At 40.0% G+C, this 20,311-nt stretch overlaps 1 protein-coding gene across 2 annotated transcripts in view; it reads left to right on the top strand.

Moving 5' to 3' along the window:
* arhgef10la (Rho guanine nucleotide exchange factor (GEF) 10-like a) overlaps window positions 1–20,311 on the top strand; it is a 122,760-nt gene that overhangs the window by 62,256 nt on the left and 40,193 nt on the right. For both annotated transcript variants that reach the window (XM_058054589.1, XM_058054590.1), the window contains 2 exons: window positions 8,216–8,316; window positions 15,973–16,094. In XM_058054589.1, coding sequence (XP_057910572.1) covers window positions 8,216–8,316; window positions 15,973–16,094 — 223 coding nt within the window. The remainder of the gene's footprint in view (window positions 1–8,215; window positions 8,317–15,972; window positions 16,095–20,311) is intronic.

The following is a 20,311-nucleotide window of genomic DNA, read 5'->3' as shown; positions in this document are numbered from 1 at the left end:
GAGTTTGTCGTCATCCAATCGGAGACCGTATTTGATGCACGTGTGTGCACTTCAGGTGTTGCAAAAGGAATTCAACCGAGTGAGTGCTTATTTTCCCTTCACATCCCGCTCCATCCTCCATCTTGGCCAAATTGCCGTGGCTATATTTAAGCTTTAAATGGGACTGAATTACACCCCTCAGCTGAAATCTCCACTTATGCATCACATCGGCTTCTCAAAATTTTGGATCTTTATTACAAGACAGCATTTAAAGCAAAGTGCAACCCAGGCTGAGGATGATCTAGAAAAATCATTTCACTGTTTCCAAGAGGGTCAAAAAAACAACATGAGCAAGCAAGTAATGTGCTAATTAGCAAAAAGCTGCTAAAATAAAAACCCAATATATCATCCTTTGTACATTTATTGTCAAAATATGTATTGCTAACAGAATAATCGAATGTGAGCTGCAATGTAAAACACTCCTCACTTGTTTATAATCTCCCCTAAAGCCTCAGTGCTGTGTTAAAAATGGGTGACAGAAAACGGAAAAAAATTAAATAAGGCAACACATGCATAGGTCAGGAGGGGTCACTGCACACTTTGACTGTGAAAATGATCAAAGTCTTGTGCTGTGGCCTTCACGGTCACGACTACTCAACCCCATTAAATGCTGCTGTCTCACAGAGGAAGAGCGTTGTTCATCCCTCAAGAGACTCATGGAAGATATGCTACTGTATATCTATGACGCTTTTCCGCTTTTTGATTTCTTAGGCCAAGCTAGTAACTGAAAGTTGCAATAATCCAACCTGGAGGTCACGAAAGTTGTTTTTTGCATCTGGTAGTGGCAGGATTTTTTTTTTTTTCCACTCCACTTTATTTATATAAACAGAGTTTCCAAAGTGCTACACAGACTAGTAAAATAAAAAGTTAAAATAGTTAATAAAATACAAAAAAAGTTAATAAAATAGTTAATAAAATACAATAAATAAAAGGTACAAATTGAATTTAATGCAAAACTAAAAGCTCATTTAAGAAATAAAATAGTAAAATATATATTAAAATATTAAAAACAAGAAGCAAAGCGATAAATGTATAAAAAATAAAAACAATTAAAATAAAAAGAAAAAACTAAAAGACACAGGATCATATGACTCACTCCGAGTTAAAAGCCAGAGAATAAAAGTGGGTTTTAAGACGAGACTTAAAGCTTTTCTTTTTGTTTCACAAATGGAACAATGCTGTTTTTGACACTTGTCATATACACTACCGCTCAAAAGTTTGGGATCACTTGCAAATTTTGTTGTTTTCCAAAAAAAAAAAACAAATTTTCATACATTTCACAAACAATTTTTGTCCATTTCACAAACATTTATATCAATTTCACAAACAATTAAAATGAATCAGATGATTTTTTGCATAGAGGCCTACTATCAACAATTGTCAGTCCTCTGCATCAATCTCCTGATATGGCTGCTAATCCAAGTTCATCATTTTATAAGGCTAATAAATGATTAGAAAACCCATCTAAAAATTTAAAACTAAAACTAAAATCTCTTACCATGCTGTTAACTACCCCCTTCAGAGAGCAGCACAAACTGGGTCTAACAAGGACAGAAAAACGCTGCACAACTGTGCAAGAAGACAAATATCTGAGAGTGTGTAGTTTAAGACAAAGACGCCTCACAGGTCGTCACCTGGCAGCTGCACTAAATAGCAGCTGTCAATCATCAGTGTCAGTATCAACAGTGAAGCAGGACTTCAGGATGCTGGACTTCATAGCAAGAAAAAGCCATATCTAGACTAGCCAAAAACATTTCCAAGTGATTCCAAACTTTTGAGCGGTAGTGTATGAGGAGGTCCTGATGGAAGATGACACCAATGTTTCAGACTGTACTATGGGGGGGGGTGAGTCCAAGACCGTCTCGGGCGGTCGTATCAATTGCAATCTTGTCTCTGAGGTTGAGGAGGAAATTATAGAGGCGAGTTCAGAGGAGTTGCTGGAGTAAAACCAGTTTAATTGCGTGTCAGTCATTGCCATTTCCTGTATAGTCCCCCGTATTGGAGGGATGTACGGCATCGGTTGATGCAGTGAGGTGCTTTATTTGGTGTCTCCATGTATTCATGGACTTTGCTTAATACAACCATTTAAAAAAATACCTTGATCAAACTGCAACAAATTTTCTGCTCCTGTGAATAAAGAAATTAAACTGCTCCCAATAGGACTAATATTGTGCAATATTATTGTCGTTGCTTTTGCTTTAAACTTTGAACGCAACAATCCAAGGTTTATTGTAACTAGTGAAACTTTGTGAAAGTTTATATCTGAGCTTTTTTATAATTATAATTCCAGTATAAGCTGGAATTCCATGCAATATTAAATAATTATAACCTCACATACAAATAACATTCACTTGAAAATGTACAATGATGCACAGTACCTGCCCTCATAAGTCTGCTACCCCTTTCATGAATGATAATGGAGGCTGTGTTAATACGTTTTTAAAAAACACAGTGAAGCTGTGAAATTGTGTGGGACGACTTTAATGATCAATGTAGCAAATGAATCTCAGGTGCTTGGATAGATAAAAATTTCAATGCGTGACCTTGTTTGTGTAACACGGCAGGTTGACTTTTCATTTTGTGGTTGGATTTCAACGGGAACCATACAGGCCATGCTCTTATAAAATCTATTTCTGCCACTTTGTGGCCATTCACCTATTATGCTAATTTTTTTACCCTTTGTATCGAGTTGTGGTGTTCTATAGAGCAGTTGCACACAATAACCTGCACAGAAAACTTCCAGAATCTGCACCTATTCCAGTTGTATTTCTTGGATTTTTGCTTCTCGGCAAAACGGTCTGTTTTAATTTATTTAAGCCACTCTGCTGTGATTGGTCACACGCCCAAAGTGCATCCCAACTACGAAAAAAAACACTTTCTTATATAGTGGTTATTCGTTCATTCATTCATTTTCTCTCTCACAAGGGTCGCAGGGGGTTCTGGAGAGGCGGGTACATCCTGGACTGGTGGCCAGCCAATCACAGGGCACATATAGACAAACAACCATTCACACTCACATTCATACCTATGGACAATTTGGAGTCGCTAATTAACCTAGCATGTTTTTGGAATGTGGGAGGAAACCGGAGTACCCGGAGAAAACCCACGCATGCACGGGGGAGAACATGCAAACTCCACACAGAGATGGCCGAGGGCGGGATTGAACTCAGGTCTCCTAGCTGTGAGGTCTGCACGCTAACCACTCGACCGCCATGCAGCCCTATAGTTAGTGGTATAGGAGTTGATACTAAATGAATGAAATCTTTGGAAAGCTAATTGAAAAAGTGTTTAGGAGCTACTGGCAGCTCAAGAGCCACTGGTTGGAGACCCCTGATTTACCATGTATAAACTGAAAGAAACTACATTTATAAGTCAGAAAAGTGGAAAAACTGCACCAAAACGCACTCTCTTCAGTTGTGGAGTTGCATCATCACCTTATTGTGCCCGTCACACAAATAAGCTTAGGGGCCGAGGAGTATGGTTGAAAAAAAAAAAAATCATTAAAAAATCATATAAATACGTTTTTGTTAAGGATGAGTTCATAAGATTTCCAATGAGACTAATGGTCATTTTCATATCATAAGGAGGCAAATGGGTTGTTGTGTAAGTAAACGTCTTGCCACCTTAAACAAAATGCATGTCGTAGAGCCTCCAGTAAAATCTATTTACATGACGTCCCTGTAAATTTAAGGCAGAGCATATTTTGACTCCATAAAATGTGAACTGATGGCTTTGCCATGGAAATGTACGTATCCATCAGCGGTGCGTGTGAGGCACATCTGTCTCTTGAGAACTTTTGTGAGATGAGTCTGTGTTGTTTTTTTTTTTTTTTTTTTCTCGAGCAACCATCACTCTTCAAATTTGAATTTCACACCCTCGGCCCCCTGAAGGTGTCAATTCTCTGGAATATTTGCAGCTCTTGTCGAAAATCGACTAAGCGTATTCCGACGCCAACTCGAGCGAGCGTGTCTTCGCGTTCCTGCAGCAACAATACACTCCTGTGTTTTTTGTTCCGTATTCTTGCCAGGAATCTCACAAAGATTCAAATGCCACATTCCAGAAATGCTAATTTCAATAGCAACACTCGGGGAAACAGCATAAGTTATGTCCATTGGGAATTTGACTTTACAATTACTCATATTAGTGCCTATATTTTTACTTACCGTATATGATTATTATCTTTGTTGCTACATTATGGCTGCCACACTTTTGTAACGTTTGCAAAAATAACACACTCACAGTAAACAATGCAGAAATTAATTAATCCGATGTAAAAACTGAAATAGCCGCTGGTTCGTATGATTGAATCTACTGTGGATAAACGATGCTTGTGTTTGTGTCACATGATCCATCCAGTCAGTTAGTTCTGATAAAAATGCTACTGCATTAGCATCAATGCTACTCTTTTCGGGGTTATGCTTTTTACTTTTGCTTTCACTTCTGATGCATGACAGTACCGTCTTTATTGCAGTTGACCGGGCTGCACGGCGGTCTAGTGGTTAGCGCGCAGACCTCACAGCTATGAGACCCGAGTTCAATTCCACTTTTGGCCATCTCTGTGTGGAGTTAGTATGTTCTCCCCGTGCATGCGTGAGTTTTCTCCGGGTTTTCCGGTTTCATTCCAAAACATGCTAGGCGACTCCAAATTGTCCATAGGTATGAATGTGAGTGTGAATGGTTGTTTGTCTATATGTGCCCTGTGATTGGCTGGCCACCAGTCCAGTGTGTACCCCGCCTCTCTCCAGAAGACAGCTGGGATAGGCTCCAGCACCCCCGCGACCCTTGTGACAATAAGCGGTAGAAAATGAATGAATGAATGATTCCAGACCCAACCGTGACAAGCAAACTTCCACCAAGTAGGAATCCTTATTTATGAATGGAATGTTTGAGCATAAAAAAACCCTGTTTACGCACTCTAAATATGTTTTTTTAACATTCTAATAGCCCCCTAGACATTTATTGTCATCTGAACACTCGTATTGCCCAATAATATATACATAATAAGATTAATTAAGCCACTTCAAATATAAATAAGTGCTAATGATACTGTAAATGTATTCCCTAGGGGGGTTGAGTGAAGGGTCGTAACCATCGTAACAGTACCAGGATGAATGTGCCTGTTGTGAGATAATGCTTGTGTGTCTGACTCAACATTACAGTAACATTAGTGACACATAATGACTCGTGTACAATGCTACTTATCAACATTTTAACCTAGATTACACTTACATTCATTTTGTCTCTGCAGTGGGATGCAGTTTTGCAAGCCAATGAGATGCCGATGAGTAAAATGATTGTAAACAGGTCAAGGTCCAAGTCTTCTATTCAACAATTCTCTCTCCAATACTGTCCATGTCGTCTGTTTTTCTGCTCTTTCTGGATTCTCTTTCTGCAGTTGTGAGATCATATAGATTTACCTTAGGGTTTTCTCTTTCAAGGTTCCTTGCAGGTTCCTTACAAATAGAAGAATTCATGAAGCTACGGGTGATTCTTGCTGTTGCGTGGCGTCACACGGGACAAAGCGGGACAAAATAATGCCACGACTTCAAGGATGTTGGCAGTGGTGTTGACAATGCATACTTATACAGGAACAATATTTATCCTGCGTACTACGTATATCATGTAAACTACACGTAAACGGTACTGGACCGAGGTGTGAATAGGTTGTGTGGGAGTGGGAGTGTGGAATCTATTTGCTGAACACTAGACTCTTTAAAAGGTAGCACAATGTTCGAAACTAGAGCCTGACCGATATATCGTGGGGCCCGATTAATCGGTTATCACATATCACAAATTAATCAATATCGCTGAAAATGGAGCCGAGAAGCTCCTGTGGGTATCTAGCACCTACCCCTTCACAGACACAAGCAGATGCATTAATTTCGGACATGCTGTGCGTCAATGCGGCACCGCGCCAATTGCGCCTCTGACAAAATGTGTCCGACAATGAGTGCTATCCTTTGAGGAGAAGACGTTTCCACATGTCGGGCTTCGCTTGAGCTGCACTGCACTTTTTTTTATTTATTTATTATCAACTTCTACACCATATACAATATTAGGAAAGTGGAGTTTGTTCGAGTTAGGAAGCACTTTGGCCGTGTGACCAATCACGGCGTACGTTCGCCTCCACTATAAATCCATCCAAGCTACCAAACATGTCGCATTTCCGCAAGGGATGATTGGTCCATTCAGTTAAGCAGATGCATTAATTTCACCCTTACGTCCGGCTTCTGAGTTCCACCGAGCCAATTGCGCCCCTGACAAAATGTGTCCGACAATGAGTGCTATCCCTTGAGGAGAAGAAGTTTCCACACCTTCGGCTTTGCTTGAGCTCCACTGCACTTTATTTATTTATTATCATAATATACTCACAATTTTAGAAAAGTGGAATTCATTCGAGTTAAGAAGCACTTTGGCCGTGTGACCAATCACGGCGTACGTACGCCTCCAGTATAAATCCATCCAAGCTACCAAGTATGCTGCATTTCCTCAAGGGATGATTGGTCCATTCACTTTTGACACAATCATATCAAATTGCATCTTGGCAAAGGAGATTAGATGGCATAGTTCGATTCCCACTAATCCAGCGAACCAGCGCATTTAGCGCGACATCAGCTATCGGAGATCAGCTCAATCCGAGCTCTGGCTAAGGGCACTCGATTTTGTTGTCATTGTTAAACCAGAGACTTCACACTTGACTTGGACATCTGAAGGCTGAAGGTCAAGTTGGGCTTGTAGATCATGATGAAATACAGTCTCACACACACACACACACACACACACATATATATATATGAGTACATCGGTGAGAGTGTTTGCCTTCACCTGGGGCCAATTTACTGTGACCAGGCTGTGTGATTGTCACAACCTGTCTTGAATGACGACGACTCAGCTGCACTCAACTATTTTGGTGTGACAAGCATGCAGTTGCCGTGCTGACAGAAAAATCCTGTGTATTGAATTTAAAGTCCCATGAAATGGGAAAAAAAAAAAAGTCTGTCACCTCTCAGAGACTGTATTTTTACGGTTTAGAAAAACACCTTCTTCTTTCTTGCCATCAAAGTCCTCCTTGTAATGTCCGGCTTCCACTACAAGCGCACGACTATTTATTTTTTTTTTTTTTAACACTAGGAATATTTTTTCGCAGTTTCTCAGCAGCGAGCTTTCACTTTGGTCACTTGTCAATCCACGTCCAAATCAAACAAAGTACATTATTAATGCATGGCTCATCTGCACTTTCCATTACCACTTTGTCTCGGTTATTGCATTAAAACCCGAGGGAGGGAATAAAGATTAATGAGTTATTCTTACGAGCGTCTGTCATCCAACGACGCTTGAATCATATACTGACAACGTTCCCTTGAAAGTGTTTGAGCGGTAGCAGGGATGAGCGCCATCAGCAGGAAACATCAAACATGGGCACGGTACCCACAAAGCCATTTGCAGATTAGCAGCGATGAGACGTGTTTTAAAATTTTCAATGGTAGAGCGCTGACACTTCTTCACATCTTCTATCCTAACCTGACTTGCAGAACGCTGATAAAAAAAACTACAAATTTGGACTTGGCCATCATGTCTCGTTTCAAAGTCACACTAGTAATGGACTTATCCATGGAGCCTATCCCAGCTGTCTTAAGGCGAGAGGCGGGGTACACCCTGGACTGGTGGCCAGCCAATCACAGGGCACATATAGACAAACAACCATTCACACTCACATTCATACCTATGGACAATACATTATTAAAAAAAACCCAACAACCTTAAACTGTATTATGGAAAGCAGGAAGTGAACAAATGTAACAGTTACTGATTGTAAAAGTACCAGATGGAGGGGTAGGATTTAATAAGCTTTGCTTCTTCCTACTCCTTTTGGACATGTGGAACTGTGAACTGATTATGTGATGCATTCAATTGTAATCTGATGCATGTTCAAATGAAATAAAACCATTACCATAATATATAGGGGTGCGTACATAACCCCCCGAAACGACAAAGGTTTGTATGACATATTCCGAGGACCGTGTTTATATAATTTTCATAATATACTTTAAGTGTTTCATAGAGTTGGCTTTGTCTGAAAATGATAGTATCTAAGCAGTTCTCTTGTGGTACGGCGTTGGCCAATGGAAACTGTGCACCAATTCTAACAGCATTTTTGTTTCTGTTCACCTCGCAGGTCTGGTCGTCCGGTCAGTTTCATGGTCGTGTTCAACACCCCCAATCCTCTCAGCAAGATCTCCTGGGTCAACCGTCTGCACTTGGCCAAGATTGCACAACGTAAGTGTACTGTATTTTCTGGTTTGTAAGAAGATACTTTTTTCTTGAACTGTGGTACATTTGGCACCTTTGGTTAAAGTACAGGTGCATTATTTTGGGTGCACAATGAAGTGTTACACTTCGGGAATCGCAGCATAATAGCATTTTTTTGCATTTTTGACATCATCATCAATCATCATACAAATGTAGTTATTAGTCAATGACAACATAGCCGTTTTTAAATGAAATGTTTTATTATTTAAGGGGAAAAAAATCCAAACTTACCTGACCCTGTGTGAAAAATTAATTTTGTTCAGCAATGGTTTTCGTTTTGGTACGCTGCCATGGAGGGCGTTTTTGCCCAGTTTCTTTCTTATGGTTTAGTCCTGAGCATGAACTTAACTAAGGTGAGGGAGGCCTGCGGTTATTTGTATGATTGTGGGGTCTTTTGTGACTTCTTGGATTAGTCATTGCTGCACTCTTGGGGTAATTTTGATTGGCCGGCCACTCCTGTGTAGTTTCACCACTGTTTTTTTTTTCCATTTGTGGATAATGTCATGTAATGTAAATCTTTTGTCTGTTAATAATGAAAAGTTTCATTTAAAAACGGCATTTTGTGTTCAGAAGTGTTGTCCCGGCGGCATGGCGGTCTAGTGGTTTGCGCGCAGACCTCACAGCTAGGAGACCAGGGTTCAATTCCACCCTCGGCCATCTCTGTGTGGAGTTTGCATGTTCTCCCCGTGCATGCGTGGGTTTTCTCCGGGTACTCCGGTTTCCTCCCACATTCCAAAAACATGCTAGGTTAATTAGCGACTCCAAATTGTCCATAGGTATGAATGTGAGTGTGAATGGTTGTTTGATGATTTGAATGTGACACAATGTGACACATATTTGTATCGGTTAATACCGATCTGACGCATACAACATTGCGATATCGGTATAGTTATCGGACATGACAAAGTAGTATCAGCCCATCCTTACTCGGAGGTGTTGTTATGGTTTTTATCAAATATGATGCAGGTTGGTGAAGGTCAAAGGACAACCAGCGGGGTTGTATTTTTTGTACTTTTGCAGGCATGCATTCACGGCCCATCCTTGTAGCCTGAAAACATTTAAAAATTCATTCGTAGATGCCGAGCTTCCATCCTATCACCGCACACAATGAAAACTTTGGACTCTGCCCACATTCTCTTGACTCACTGCAACACAACTGTAGACTTTGCAGTCGTGCTCTGAGTCACAGAGGCTGAGCCCAAAAGACACTCTGGCAGCATTGAAAGACAGCAACAGCCTGCCAGTACGCCGTCTCCCGGCGGCTCTCACCTTTATCAGCCGCATGGCAGACGGAGTGATGAGGACGCCGGCGTAGGTGCAGTGTGCAGCGTGTGGGCACGGCCGATAGTCAAAGCCAATGAATGCCTTTATTCATCGCACTCACGATACAGTGCACTAAAATATGCTTAGCTTAGCTAGTCCTATCGATAGCGATAAAGCACTCAAGGCGCTACCTTACTCAAGATGTGATGTCCATCCTTGGTGTAAACCATTCATTCATTCATTTTCTACCGCTCTTCCTCACGAGAGTCGCGGGGGTGCTGGAGCCTACCCCAGCCCTCTTCAGGCGAGAGGCGGAGTACACCCTGGACTGGACTTTTACAATCAGTAACTGTTACATTTGTTCACTTCCTGCTTTCCTAACATGGTTTGAGTTTTTCTTTTTTCCAATCACAGGGCACATATAGTCAAACAACCATTCACACTCACATTCATACCTATGGACAATTTGGAGTCGCCAATTAACCTAGCATGTTTTTTTTTGGAATGTGGGAGGAAACCGGAATACCCGGGGAAAACCCACGCATGCACGGGGAGAACATGCAAACTCCACTCAGAGATAGCCAAGGGTGGAATTGAACCCGGGTCCTCTAGCTGTGAGGTGGTTTGTTTCCATGTGCATTTTAATTTTGTATGTAACAATTGGGATAGGCTCCAGCAGCAGCTCCCTTAAAATACTTAACTTTGTTGATTTAAGGAAAAATAAGGATGTTTTCAGTTTAGTCGTCTAGTCTATAGAATTTATATTTAATACAGACCCGGTTTGAATAGTGCTCTCTCACTATATCTTGATTTTTCAAAAAAAAATATCGTAGCTCCTAGCTGTGAGGTCTGCGCGCTAACCACTCGACCGCCGTGCCGCCCTGGTGTAAACCAGTGCTTCTCAATTATTTTCTATCAGAAATGTTTTCAACCCCCCTCCCCCAATTGAAATACCATAGAAACTGATAATATCTTTTATTTATCTGTATTGTACAGACTGAACTAGAAACTGAAACCAGAAAAATGCAACAAAATGGAAAGCATACACACATATTCAAGAGTACTATAAATTTGTACATGTTGGCAGGTCTTTACTAACACTGACCCCTGACACGGGGGTCCGCCCCATTGTTTTGAGATGCACTGGTGTAAACACACAGTAAGCTTGAGAACAGGCTCTGGTGGTTCTCATTGATGGCTCATTTGGAATCAGATCAGTACCACGATGGTCAGCTTGGCAATTACATGTTAATTGTATTACACACACACTTTGCTTTCCCATTTAGGCAAATGTAATTACAACGTGGGAGTTGTTGTTTCAATTTCACGGATGATGTGACATCAGCAGGGTTTCCTCACGGTTACACATGGAGCCGGGCCCCGTCCAACACTTGGTTGCAGTTCAGAATCAGTAAACTGTGGGCTGCTTTGGTTTGAAACTGGTTGTTGTCCCTTTTGTTGGGATCCCGGGTTGTGACACCTGAATGTCAATTCAGTCCCAGTGGACATTGAATTCTCTTTCTGCCTTCCCAATTGCAATACAGAGCTACTACTGTAACCATGACAACAGCAATCACCTATGAAGGTGATGTTTTAACATTTCCAAAGGGTTCCTGTGAGCGCTTTGCTGTTGAACTTATTCTTGAGATGTTTGTTTACTTTGCTAACTGGGTTCAAAGGTTGTATCGGTGCTGAGGGTAATTTTACTTGTGATTTTCCTTGCTTGCTAATCAGCGATGGACCCCCTGCGGTCATCCTCTAGCTAAATCACCAATTAACAACATATTAATACCCACCTTACGTGCTGATTTTGGCAGTCTGTTGTTTCTCTGATTTTTGAGGATTATACTAACATGGATCTCAAACTAGACTTACGATTTACATCCTTTAAATTGTCTGATATTGTCAGTATTTTAATTTTATGACGAGGTTAATTGGCGACTCCAAATTGTCCATAGGTATGAATGTGAGTGTGAATGGTTGTTTGTCTATATGTGCCCTGTGATTGGCTGGCCACCAGTCCAGGGTGTACCCTGTCTGTATGTAGAGGCAGAGGTGCAGATTGGGGTTGGACTTGGTTCATGTGATTGAAGTTGTTGCGGAGGGGCATCAATTATATTATAAGTGCAAAGAAGTTCAAGTATAATATGAAGTTGAATGAAATTATGAAATATTAATATAATAATTATGTATAATAATATAATTAATAATATATTTTATTTGTTATACTATATATATTATATTTTATTAATTCTATTTATATGTAATAATAATTGTTATATTGTTATTATTAATATAATAAGTATATTAAATATAATGTAATAATCATCTACAATAATATTATTATATTTATATATAATAACATAATAATTTATAATTTCATTTATAACTTTATATAATACTTAAACCTCCTTTGTACTTATATAATTGAACATTAATGGATGAACATAATAATTATAATTAATAATATATTTGTTATATTATATGTTATATTTTATTAATTATATATTTATATATAATAATTGCTATATTGTTATCATTAATATAATAAGTGTATATATAATATAATTAATATAACACCTATATATAATAATATAATTATATTTATATATAGTAAAATAATAATTCAGAATTTCATTTATAACTTCATATAATACTTAAACTTCTTTTGTACTACTATAATTGAACATGCTCCTCCCCAACAACTTCAATCACATGAACCGAGTCCAACCACAATCTGCACCTCTGCCTCTACCCCGCCTCTTGCCCGAAGACAGCTGGGATAGGCTCCAGCACATCTGCGACCCTTGTGAGGATAAGCAGGAGAAAATGAATGAATGAATGAATAATAAAGAAAACTTGGGGAGAAAAAAAGTTGTTCTCTGTACACTCCAAATATCTTCTGCATTGCTGCTATGGCCACTGAGGTCCCAATATCTACCAATATCTACCAATATCTACCCATAATATCTACCCATAATATCTACCCATAATATCTACCAAGTGCTTCATTCACATGCCAGGTGTCACTGTGAACACACATAGTGTTTCCTCATAGTGAAAGGCCATCTTCTGGCCTGGCATTTATATTACTGTTTTAGTCCTTTTCTGCAGGTCTTTTTTTGGCAGTATCACCTATATATGACATTTTGTAAAAAAATAAAATAAAATTGACCATCAGTGAACAGTTTTGATGCGGCCTGATCTTCCATTAGCAACCTGCACGGTTCCTGCGTCTTACGAGTGGCCCCACGGTTAGCAAAGGGTCTTCTTGAAATAGCCAGAGGCATTGCCTAATTAATGGGCTTCCTCACTTGCGGAATGAATCGCTTCCCCACTGAGCGAGGGTTGAGGACTCAGACTTTGATGCCCCCCACCCCTTAAGAGGTGGCGAGGGAGGCTGCCGATGCGTTGTGGGTGGGGAACGAGTGCTGTTGGGATGATTGAGACAAGCAATCAGTCCCACTGCAGGGAACAGAGGGCAGGCGGGGGGTCGTCGCCCACGGTCGCTCTGCTAAATGCGCTCTGTGTCTTGGTTAACCCAAACTTTTTTTTTTTTTTTTGCACATTGTTTTTGGCGTAGGCTCTGACACGCCTTCTTAATCCATCGCATGACAACCTATAGCGGGAGGAAGCGAGAAATGGCGGATCCACGCGGCTGCACCGCTTCAGTGCTTTCTCTTTCATTGGCCCCCGGGATTCAGATTGCCGGGCTGCCATGGTGACTGCATTGGTTCAAACATTAGCTTAACCTCGTATGTAACTATTATCTTTCTCTTTTGTGCTGTTCAAGCATATCTGCACTATGAATCGGCTTTTTTTTTTTTTTTCCTTTCAAGCATTAAATGCCGCCTCCCCCTTCAGAACAAGAAGGCTCTTACTCGGCGTGTGCTTGAAGGATGTTTGCGCAGCCCTGAAATTAATCTGTCAAACAGTGGCGATTATCTTCCCCCATCTCGCCATGCTCGAGCATGGCGAGAATGTTTATGACGAGTAAACATTATCAGGGATTTAATTAACAGATCCCACACTTGCATTGATCCGTGTTGAAATATCAATTGCACTAGTGTATTTAATTAGTCTATATCTTTGCCCTTTGTGTCACGGGGGCCTGATAGAGCACTTGTGCTCTGCAAATTAATCTTCATCAGCACAAGGCTTGAACTAAAGGATGTGTTGGAGTCCGGAAAACGAGGAAGGAACTCTAGCGCTAGTTAATATTCTGATGCCGCGCTAAGAGCGAGCCAATAAAGAAGACCTTAAACTTGAACGCTGGCATAAGCTTGCTCATTATGTAGGCTGAATGTTACACATCGCTCACCCAAGGAAAAGTGGACTCCCAACTGTAAATGCTTATTTCAAGCTCTTTAACTGGGATTACAAAAAAGACTGAAAGAGTAGGAGTATAACCGGCTAAGACTGGAGGGGTTGGCAACTTACGGCTTTGGAGCCTCATGTAGCTCTTCAGCCTCCATGTTGCGCGTACCTTGAATAAAAAAATAAAATACAGAAGAAAGGGCGGCACGGTGGTCTAGTGGTTAGCGCGCAGACCTCGCAGCTAGGAGACCAGGGTTTGAGTCCACTCTCGGCCATCTCTGTGTGGAGTTTGCATGTTCTCCCCGTGCATGTGTGGGTTTTCTCCGGGTACTCCGGTTTCCTCCCACATTCCAAAAACATGCTAGGTTAATTAGCGACTCCAAATTGTCCATAGGTATGAATGTGAGTGTGAATGGTTGTTTGTCTATATGTGCCCTGTGATTGGCTGGCCACCAGTCCAGGGAGGATAGGACCAGCACCCCCGCGACCCTTGTGAGTATGAGAATGAATTTCTGGCTTTTGTTTTGAGTTGTGAACTCCTGTCAAGCGGATACACATGCTAACCAGCACACAAAGCATTCTAGTTCTTCCAGAATCTGCACCTATTCAGCTGTATTTTTTTGTTTGTCTGACTGTTTGTTTGTCAACAGTCACACTGCCAAATGCATGAATAGAGTAGAAACTACATTAAAAGTATGTCTAATGATTATAAAACTTTGTATTCCAAAGCATTAGCATTACCATTAGCATGTCTTCCAATTACTGTTGCAACAATTGTCCATAGGTGTACGTGTGTTAGCTAACTGTTAGCTGATGTGTGTTTAGCCCGCAACATGAGCAGTATTGGAATTTTATTTTGTTTTTTCTGTATTTTTTCAGTCAATACAAATAGGCTGCACGGCGGTCGAGTGGTTAGCGCGACCTCACAGCTAGCAGACCAGGGTTCAATTCCACCCTCGGCCATCTCTGTGTGGAGTTTGCATGTTCTCCCGCCTCACGAGGTTTGCGGAGGTGCTGGAGCCTATCCCAGCTGTCTTCGGGCGAAAGGCGGGGTACACCCTGGACTGGTGGCCAGCCAATCACAGGGCACATATAGACAAACAACCATTCACACTCATTTTACACAAATATGGGAACCACTGAAAAAGGCTTACAGAGTTCTTTCATCAATGCGTGTGTGTGTGTGTGTGTGTTTTGACTTTGACTACTTTCAGGGACAAATTTCACATTAAGTTAATTGGGGGCAGTTTGTTCATTTGAGGCCAAAATATGTTTGCCTAATTGGAAAGTGCTGAATTTGGGGTCAGGGTTTAAGGTGAGAGGTGTGTGTCTTGGGTCCAAATTATCTTGTAGATAATAATAAAAAAAAAAACTAAATCAATGCCTGAGCCGAAAATAACTATACATTCTATAATGCACGTATTTTGCCACGATTCCGTTCCTTCTGTCATAATACCACTGAAGAAATACTCTACATTTATGTAAAATATTGTGGATGTTTCTTTCAATTTTCCTCAGCCGTGATGCTGAAGGCAACATTCTGGACTGATGCATTCAGTTTGTCCTTCGTGTGTGTGAAGGCTTTATAGAGAATCAAACTGTGAATTCTAAAGCCGAGTGAATAAAAAGGTCTGTTATGATTATTTGCTGCACTTTACAGATCTTTACATAACTTCACATCGATTGTGCCTTTTTGCCTTGACAGTCACGTTGTGAAGGAGAAATGCAGTGAAGCAGCCACTCGTATTAATCAGTGTTTGAGATATGAAAAGAAATGCATACATTGTCTTGCTACATATCATATTGGCGAGTGGGGAGATGTCAACAAGGGCTTTTGTTATTTGTTTACCGTTTTGATCATCATTACAAGATGGTTAAGGTTATTTTGTGTTCTCCGCCATCATAAAATAAGCCAGTAGTGTACGTGAAATCATCATGTGGTCACCAGGTTGACTATGTAAGAATACATATTTCTTGTGTATGGTTGTTTTGATTAAGTTGAATGCCAATCTGACAGGGATTGTGTCGTCTTTCCACTTTCAGGGGAGGAAAATTCGCCAGGCTGGCTCTATGGCGAGCATGAGGGGAAGAACATGGCCCCATTTTGGTGTCCTCTGCTGGCCTGTCACATGCCTGTTTTTGCTACCAAGGTCCCTGAAAGAAAGGTATGTCATTTAAGCTGGAAAGATGGCAACGTATACATCCATGACATCGTGGAATATTTTGTAACGTCATGTGTGCTGTTTGACTTCTTTATGTTTTCAACTTTTATTCTACAGATGAATATGCCGAGTTATAAATGTACTATAAATTCGGTCATTACATTTTTTATACGCTATTGTGATGCTCTCACCTCCTATAATTAACTTTTTAGGTGAGGAAACAAGAGTTGATTGGTCATTCTACAACAGGGGTCTCAAACTTGCGGCTTGTGTGCCAAATGCGTCCCGCGCCAGTTTGATATAGATGCTGTATGGTGTCATGTACCCAGAAATGATAGCTTAAAGCTGTGTGCACACCGGACACAATTGATTGACTAGCCATTTTGCAAGTTACGACACTGCTCCCAGATGCTAACTTGTTAATTAGGTAAAATTATTATGTTTCATGAATGTTAGTGTTAAAAGTTAAATAACTGTTAATACTGTTAATTTGAATCTGAAAAAAAAAAAATTCTCTACCCACATGGTTTCTTAAGTTTTTCTTATTTGCTATTGAGGATTGATTGATTTATTTTCTTTGATACATTTATTTTTCATCTCATTTTGTGCAGTAAATAAATAAATAAAAATAAAAAAAATGTACCCAGAAATGGCAGCTTAAAGCTGTGTGCATGTTACAGGTTAAATAACTGTTAATACTGTTAATTTGAATCTGGAAAAAAATATTTCTCTACCCACCAACAATATTCGGTTTCTTAATTTTTTTTTATTTGCTGTTTTGTTATTATTTTATTTATTTATTACTGATAGATTTATTTTCTTTATTTTAATTATAATTAAATAATAGTATTTATTATATAATATATAATAATTATTTAATTATTAATTATTTTTTTCATCTTATTTTGTGTAGTAAAGAAATAAATACAAATTATTAAATTTATAAAAATAAAAAAAAGCTTTTTTGCGAAAAAACACAACCAAAGCACTGAAAAGTGTAGGGTATAGCAGAAGCTTTATTTATTTTATTTCTTTTTTTTCTGTTTTTAATAAAGGCATTTTCAGCCTCACCCAGACCCTAGCTCCAGGTAAATTGAGTTTGAGACCCCTTGTTCTACAACATTGTCAGTCTTTTTTTAAATGTTGGCCTCTCCCAATGTAAGAAATGAACCTCATCGCCATGTTAAATTGATCAACATATTTGTGTTAAATATGTCTTTCCTCCCTGCCAGTTTGTGCAAACGTAAACGTTTTGTTTATCCATGCGGACAAAGATTGACAAAAGACACGGATGATAAAAATCGGTTTGTTTTGCGTGTTTTAGTTTAAAGTCCGAGTTTGCAATATCACACCGAGCTTGCAAAGGTTCTTTGAGGATTTGTCCCTAGAAGTGATTGGATTTTTACTACCACCATTAGCCCACGGTAGTCACTTAATCTTTAGTCTAATAAAGATTTTGTCGAAAGAGATCATAGGGCCATTGGACTCACTCATCTCCCATTGAGGGTAATCAAAGTCCACTTGGCTTAGCTTAACGACCAAAATGCATTGTGTCTGCGATGATCTCACTCGAAAAACACCTCGACTGTCTGTACTACAAGGTGACACAAGTGCATCCCCTCACAGCGGCGGAGAACTTTAATCAATACAAGCTGTTAAGACCCAGAAGGCTGCCATAGATCAGATGATCAACACAGTTGCGGGATAGACTGAAGTGTGGACTGAAGTGGTTTTAGAAGTCCGTGGAAATGCTATGAAATCAATTTGCCGGGCCTGAGAAATGATATTTCAGACCACACTTTGGGTCCGTCTAATGTGGTTATAGGTCTTCCTGAGCAAGGTGGATGATAGCGGTGGCGGGGGTAGCCAAATTACTTTGGCCGCTAGAGGAGGATGTTATAAAGTGATCATGCAATTATCTTAATGGCTGTGGGACACCCGAGCATAAATCAATGTTTCAACATTAGCTTAAGACCTCTACGTCAACCTGGTAGTCTGCTCGCTTTGCCGGCAAGAGGCGAAGGTTAGGTGAAGCAGAAGCTGGACGTCCACTTTGTGTAGCACATACATACATGGTATTGGAGGATTTCCCAGAAGACCTTGCCAATATAAAACCTGCAAATGTGAGTTTCACCTGGCTGGAAGCTCTGCCAGGTCAATTAATATATTTTGGAGCCTGTGAGGCTATTGCCAGTTTCCGAGGAACCGCGCATATTCTCCACTTTCTGCAAAAATAAATGAAGCACCTGAGCGTGATGTGACGAATATGCACTTGTTTTTCTACAAAGTAGAGGATGCAGGCCTTTACATACTACATCACTGGCCTTTGCACAGCTTTTGAATACTAATACTGTGTGGGTGAAGGAAAATACATTTCTGGGGATCACAATGGAAACCTCATATTACAAATATACAACATGAAGTGGCCAGAAATATTTCAATATTGAAAAAAGCAAAATTTGTTCTCAATCAGAAATCACTCCATACTCTTTATTGCTCTCTGGTTCTACCATATCTTACTTATTGTGTGGAAATATGGGCTAATAACTATAAAAGCAATCTTCATTCGCTAAATGTACTGCAAAAAAAGGTCAGTAAGGATAATTCATAATGCCGCCTACAGAGAACATACTAACTCCTTATTTCTAAAATCACAAATACTTCAACTTGCTGATATAGTTCATATCATATCACCTCGTACTTCGGTATGTGATTAAAAAAATCAATTAATACAATTAATTATTATTAATATTATTGTTATTATATATTATTAATAAAAAATAAAATGAAAATGAAAATTACAAACTTAAATTATGTTATGATAAATATTAAAATTAGAAAAAAAACTTAAACTATATTATGAAAGCAGGAAGTGAACAAATATAATAATAATAATAATATACATCACTATATTGACACTTACTATGGTACCCATTATGGCATTGTATGGTCATATCACCTCGTACTTCAGTATGTGACAAAAAAAAAATTAGGAAAGCAGGAAGTGAACAAATGTAACAGTTACTGATTGTAAAAGTACCAGATGGAGGGGTAGAATTTAATAAGCTTTGCTTCTTCCTACTCCTTTTGGACATGTGGAACTGTGAACTGATTATGTGATGCATTCAATTGTAATCTGATGCATGTTCAAATGAAATTAAACCATCACCATTACTATTATGTCACAGTCATCCCTCATTTATTGCAGTTCATTGTGTCCAGACCCGACCTCGATAAGTGAATTTCAGTGAAGTAAGATTAATCAAAGTAAAATAAACGTTTATATCTTGAAATGCGATGAGGAGAATGGTAGTGTCGGGAAGTTAGCAGCAGTATTACTTTCCCACTTGCGACTAAAGAGGAGGTGGCATTAAACGGAGTGACTTTAAGTCTGTCATGCAGAGCAGACTGTGATTAGGGGCTTAACTCAGCAGCATCCCCCCCTTCTCCTTCTTTGTGTCTCCATCTTAGCCTCTGGGACACACACCTTGCCAAAGCTCTGCAGCATCCCTTTCTGCAGCTCATCTTAGCAGGCCCACTTACATCACTCCAAAGGAGGAAGCAAAGGTGCAAAGAAAGAAAGAAAGCGAGAGAGAGAGCGGAAAAGAAATAAAAAAGAAATCCGAGATTAAAAGCGATGTGGCCGAAGGGGCCAAATTGATTTCTGACAGAAAACAAAGTTCTAAAGCAGCACAGCATGAACAATGCGAGCCCCCCCTGAGGGAGCTCAACCCACGACTGGCCGCATGCCGCTCGGAGCAGCCCGGTACGCTCGGCGGGATGCTGGAGAGGCTGACTGGGCCAACTTGTTAGCCACTGGAGATAAACCTTATCACAGTGGCGCTGAGTGGGACTGAGGCAGACACTCTGAATTTATCGCTTTCATTTTTTTTTCCCCTGCCCTCACCATCAAACTCTAACTCACTCTCTCTCACTCACAGACACACACACACACACACACATAGATACACACACTCTGATGGCGTTATCTGGGCCTAATAGACAACCAACATTGGGATTTAAAGGAACTACGCTCACTTCCTTTGGCTTTGTTGACATTTTGAAAGATGGAGACATGTTTGATGGAGGGTCTGAAGGAGGTCATTGGGTAAAGACCTTAATTGGAACAGACTACGGCACCATTAGCATCAACAATTGTTGCTCACTTGCATTTTTTAAATGGTAATGGTTTAATTTGGGCTGCACGGTGGACGAGTGGT

The sequence above is a fragment of the Doryrhamphus excisus genome, chromosome 18, assembly GCF_030265055.1.
Source record: "Doryrhamphus excisus isolate RoL2022-K1 chromosome 18, RoL_Dexc_1.0, whole genome shotgun sequence".
NCBI lineage: Eukaryota > Metazoa > Chordata > Actinopteri > Syngnathiformes > Syngnathidae > Doryrhamphus > Doryrhamphus excisus.
This window is presented reverse-complemented; position numbering and strand designations above follow the sequence as displayed.